Source organism: Mobula birostris, chromosome 13, assembly GCF_030028105.1.
Source record: "Mobula birostris isolate sMobBir1 chromosome 13, sMobBir1.hap1, whole genome shotgun sequence".
In the NCBI taxonomy this organism is placed as follows: Eukaryota; Metazoa; Chordata; class Chondrichthyes; order Myliobatiformes; family Myliobatidae; genus Mobula; species Mobula birostris.
Genome location: NC_092382.1, coordinates 24,446,625 through 24,452,481, shown reverse-complemented (window position 1 = coordinate 24,452,481; position 5,857 = coordinate 24,446,625). Strand labels below are relative to the sequence as shown.

The 5,857-nt window shown below is 48.0% G+C and overlaps 1 protein-coding gene across 1 annotated transcript; it reads left to right on the top strand.

Annotated features, from left to right (window-relative positions):
* Positions 1-241: 241 nt before the first annotated feature.
* LOC140208588 (uncharacterized) lies at positions 242-5,557 on the top strand. Its single transcript, XM_072277366.1, has one exon. The coding sequence runs from the start codon at positions 727-729 to the stop codon at positions 3,274-3,276; it is 2,550 nt and encodes an 849-aa protein (XP_072133467.1). The 5' UTR covers positions 242-726; the 3' UTR covers positions 3,277-5,557.
* Positions 5,558-5,857: the final 300 nt, after the last annotated feature.

Sequence of the window (5,857 nt, the reverse complement as noted above, 5' to 3'; positions counted from 1 at the left end):
AAACTGAGTCAGGTCACAGATTGGAGATGGCAGAAATGCCGCATTCTTAGAGAGACAGGAAGAGCATCAGAGAATTTGATGATCATTCCAGATACCAGCTCTGTACCCAGTTAGAAGATGATTTCTCTCTCCAGCTTGGGTTGAACTTTACTGTAGCAGTGTGATGCCAGAATACACTTTGACAACTCAAGTGACCTCATCTGAAAGGTTTTCCAACACTGATTGATGGATTTTGTAAATCTTTTTACAGGTTAAAAATGACAAGGAATTTGTCTACTGGACTCTCGAACAGAACACGCCAGTTTTGCTGTCTCCGTCCAGATATTTAATAGTCATAGTCATACTTATTGATCCCGGGGGAAATTGGTTTTCGTTACAGTTGCACCATACAACTGAAGAAGTGGAACAAGGCATTCACTCAATCATCCCTCCTGCTCAGATGATGGGGAGTGATTCTCTGGATCATCAGACCGATTGGCATTCCCGTCATTTTACACAGAGGGGAATCCATTCATCTGATCATACTGTGGGAATGGATTCAATCGGTCATCTCAACTGAAGGTACATCAGCAAGCACACACTGGGACAAGGCCATTCACCTATTCTGTGTGTGAGAAGGGATTCAGTCGGTCTTTCCATCTGTGGACACACCAGTCAGTTCACCCTGGGCAGGGGCTGGTCATCGGCTGAACTTGTTGGGAAGAATTCACTCGATCATCTGACCTAATGTCTCACCAGCGAGTTCACACCGGGGAGCAGCCATTCACTTGCTCGGACTGCGGGAAGGAATTCACTTGCTCATCTAAATTGAAGGTACATCAGCGAGTTCACACTGGAGAGAGGCCATTCATCTGCTCGGAATGTGGGAAAGGATTCACTCAATCATACAATCTGCTGACACACCAGCGAGTTCACACTGGGGAGAGACCGTTCACCTGCTCGGACTGCGGGAAGGGATTCACTTGCTCATCTAAACTGAAGGTACATCAGCGAGTTCACACTGGGGAGAGGCCATTCATCTGCTCAGACTGTGGGAAGGGATTCACTTGGTCAACCGATCTGCTGACACACCAGTCAGTTCACTCTGGGGAGAGACCATTCACCTGCTCAGTCTGTGGGAAGGGATTCACTTGCTCATCTCAACTGAAGGTGCATCAGCGAGTTCACACTGGGGAGAGGCCATTCACCTGCTCAGATTGTGGGAAGGGATTCACTTGCTCATCTAAACTGAAGGTACATCAGCGAGTTCACACTGGGGAGAGGCCATTCATCTGCTCAGATTGTGGGAAGGGATTCACTTGCTCATCTAAACTGAAGGTACATCAGCGAGTTCACGCTAGGGAGAGGCCGTTCACCTGCTCAGTCTGTGGGAAGGGATTCACATGCTCATCTCAACTGAAAGTGCATCAGCGAGTTCACACTGGGGAGAAGCCGTTCACCTGCTCAGACTGTGGGAAGGGATTCACATGCTCATCTCAACTGAAGGTGCATCAGAGAGTTCACACTGGGGAGAGGCCGTTCACCTGCTCAGACTGTGGGAAGGGATTCACTGGATCATCCCAACTGAAGGTACATCAGCGTGTTCACACTGGGGAGAAGCCGTTCACCTGCTCAGTCTGTGGGAAGGGATTCACTACATCATCTGAACTGAAAATACATCAGAGAGTTCACACTGGGGAGAGGCCATTCACCTGCTCAGACTGTGGGAAGGGATTCACATGCTCATCTCAACTGAAGGTGCATCAGAGAGTTCACACTGGGGAAAGGCCGTTCACCTGCTCAGACTGTGGGAAGGGATTCACTGGATCATCTAAGCTGAAGTTGCATCAACGACTTCACACTGGGGAGAGGCCATTCACCTGCTCAGACTGTGGGAAGGGATTCACTCAGGCATCTGAACTGAAAGTACATCAGCGAGTTCACACTGGGGAGAGGCCGTTCACCTGCTCAGAATGTGGAAGGGGATTCACTCGGTCATCCCAACTGCTGGTACACAAGTCAGTTCACACTGGTGAGAGGCCGTTCACCTGCTCAGTCTGTGGGAAGGGATTCACTCAGTCATCTCAACTGAAAGTACATCAGCGAGTTCACACTGGGGAGAGGCCGTTCACCTGCTCAGAATGTGGAAGGGGATTCACTGTGTCATCCGAACTGCTGATACACAAGTCAGTTCACACTGAGGAGAGGCCGTTCACCTGCTCAGTCTGTGGGAAAGGATTCACTTGCTCATCTCAACTGAAGGTGCATCAGCGAGTTCACACTGGGGAGAGGCCGTTCACCTGCTCAGACTGTGGGAAGGGATTCACTCGGTCATCCCAACTGAAAGTACATCAGCGAGTTCACACTGGAGAGAGGCCATTCACCTGTTCAGATTGTGGGAAGGGATTCACTTGCTCATCTAAACTGAAGGTACATCAGCGAGTTCACACTGGGGAGAGGCCGTTCACTTGCTCCGTCTGTGGGAAGGGATTCACTCAGTCATCTCAACTGAAGGTACATCAGAGAGTTCACACTGGGGAGAGGCCGTTCACCTGCTCAGACTGCGGGAAGGGATTCCCTCGGTCATCCAGCCTACTGGTACACATGTCAGTTCACACTGGGGAGAAGCCGTTCACCTGTTCAGACTGTGGGAAGGGATTCACTCAGTCATCCAGCCTACTGGTACACATGTCAGTTCACACTGGGGAGAGGCCGTTCACCTGTTCAGACTGTGGGAAGGGATTCACTCAGTCATCTCAACTGAAAGTACATCAGCGAGTTCACACTGGGGAGAGGCCATTCACCTGTTCAGACTGTGGGAAGGGATTCACACAGTCATCTCATCTGAAGGTACATCAGAGAGTACACACTGGGGAGAGGTCGTTCACCTGCTCTGTGTGTGGGGAGGGATTCACTCAGTCATCTGAACTGAAGGTACATCAGCATGTTCACACTGGGGAGAGACCGTTCACCTGCTCAGACTGTGGGAAGGGATTCACTTGCTCATTCCACCTACAGAGACATCAGCGTGTTCACACTGGGGAGAGGCCATTCAACTGCTCAGAGTGTGGGAAAGGATTCACACAGTCATCTCATCTGAAGGTACATCAGCGTGTTCACACTGGGGAGAGGCCGTTCACCTGCTCTGTGTGTGGGGAGGGATTCACTTGCTCATTCCACCTACAGAGACATCAGCGAGTTCACACTGGGGAGAGGCCATTCACCTGCTCAGACTGTGGGAAGGGATTCACTTGGTCATCTCAACTGCAGAGACACCAGCAAGTTCACAATGGGTAGAGGCTGATCACCTGCTCAGACTTTGGGAAGAGATTCTGTCAGCCGTGTCAACCAAATGTGCATCATTGAGTTCACACTGGGGAGAGGTTGTTCACCTGCTGCGAATGTGGGAAGCGATTCACGCGGTCATCTAACCTTATCTAAGTCGCGCTTCGGCTGGCAGCGTAATATAGGCAGTGATAGCCCCCCAGCCCGGCCCAACTTCAGAAATCTCATTTGGGTGGATGCTGCATGATGTGTCCCCTGTTACAAATCAGTACCCTGTGTGACAGGGTCCTGAATTACCCCTGTGAACTGTGTTCGATTACCCCTATTAACTGTGCTTTTGAAAAGAGAGAGAGAGTTATTTAACATCGATAGCTTGTTTTGAAAGAGAGAGAGACAAAGACTAACTGTGGGACTGTCACTTTAAGGCACGAGAAAGAACTCGTTAACTTTAGGCATTCTGCTGAGTTGGAGAAAGCACCGAGCAGCTCGTAAGTTGCAATTGTAACCGAAGGCGGTATTATTTAATGGACACTTGATGTCATGATTTTTGGCAGGTTGTTGACACTTTCTTCAAGGATTTTTGCCTGCTTGGATTTCTTTCACAGGGAGAGGATAGAAGAGTTATTTGAATGATAGTTGACGCTCAGCACGGGAAGATAAAATAGGTCAGATGATAGACCTCAGACACATGTTTGGACACTGAATGAGCATTGTTGTGCCTGCAGGTAAAGTGGGTTTTGGAGGATCGATCAGGCAGATCGATCCATCGCTCTTGCAGTGGAAAGAGGAAAAGGGTTGACTCGTGGGGAGTTGTCCATGTGTCCACCCTTGCCTGGGGGATAGCTCCACCACAGAAAACCGGTCCCCTTTGTTAAAGTCACAGTCGGTGACTTTTAAAGGATTTCAAAGGACAACGAGAAGATCAACGTCATCAGCTCACCTGAAGACTCAAATCTCTCCCCCTCTCTCTCTCCATCACTACTCAACTCAATACCATGAACTGAACTGAACTGAACTTTACTCATCATCGTAAGACTGTATCTTTTTACCCCTAGACTTAAAAAGCTTGGTTTTTCATACATATATATTCCACACTTACTTTTATGTAATCATTACTAACCTGTTTGATTTATCTACATTTATATTATTGTATTGCGTAGTTACTAATAAATATTATTAGTTTATAGCAATACTGGACTTCAAAGTGTTTTCCATCTCTGCTGGTTCTTTATTCCCGTCATGGGCTACGTGTACAAAATTGGGGCTCGTCCGGGATATGAACCCTGGACCTCTTGCAAAATTGGGGCCTGCATCAGTGTCATGAACAAAATTGGTTGGGAGGCTTGTTTGAATTGATTGGGGAAAATCTCGTTTTATTTGGTTGTGTGGAGATACAGCAGAAATGGATGTTAGTATTGAGGATGAGCTTCAGCTTCTGTTGGAAAAATTAAGAATGGAGCATGAATTGAAATTAAAACAGCTCAAGAGAGGCTAGAAAGGCAGCAAGATGTAGACAAGAGGCAGCAAGACAGAGAGAAGGGTAGAAAAACAGAGAGAAGAGGCAGAAAGACAGAGACAGCCGAGATGGAGATATGGCAATGTGAAGATCAGGTGGCAGACGACAAACAGAAGCGGTTCAAGCTGGAAAAGATAGGGAAGTTGCAGCAAGGAGGTTTAGTGTTGGACCCTGATGATTTTTACAGCTCGGAAGGGCTTGTTTTGTGTGATGAATTGAAAAGTTGTGTTCTTGATGATGTAAGGTCATACCCTGATGCAGAGGATGCCGCTACCCTGCAGGGGTTTGATAAGAAAGCAGACGAAGAAGTTTTAACCCACGAGGTTGAGTTTACACCCAAAAAGAGTTTGCCAGAGAATAGCTGGGAGGTTCGGGGTGACCTTGAATTTGAAACTGGGACAAGTGATGACAGCCCAGAAGAGGCAGCTGTCCCGATTTAATGTGTTCAGGTTGTGGAAGTACCTGTGAATTCACAGGGTTCTGAACCTTATGTTGAAGCTCAGTTAAAATCTGAGGTGCCTGACTTGGTTGAAAAGGAATGCAGTTTTTGTGTGTCAGATGATCTTGGTTCAGTGAATAAGGGGTTAACCTTGGTACCGGTGGAATGTGAGGATTCTCAGTTACTTGTATTAGACCGTGGTTTAAAGGCTGGTGAAGAAGTGGGTTCTGGTGAGGTCAGTGTTGCTGAAAATAATGGGAAAAGTGCTGTTCCTGGACTTTTGGATAAAGTGCTGGAAAAGTTTGGGCAACACACATCAAAGTTGCTGGTGAACGCAGCAGGCCAGGCAGCATCTGTAGGAAGAGGTGCAGTCGACGTTTCAGGCCGAGACCCTCCGTCAGGACTAACTGAAGGAAGAGTTAGTAAGAGATTTGAAAGTGGGAGGGGGAGGGGGAGATCCAAAATGATAGGAGAAGACAGGAGGGGGAGGGATGGAGCCAAGAGCTGGACAGGTGATTGGCAAAAGGGATACGAGGCTGGAGAAGGCGGAGTATCATGGGATGGAAGGCCTTGGAAGAAAGAAAAGGGAAGGGGAGCACCAGAGGAAGATGGAGAACAGGCAAGGAGTATTTGTGATA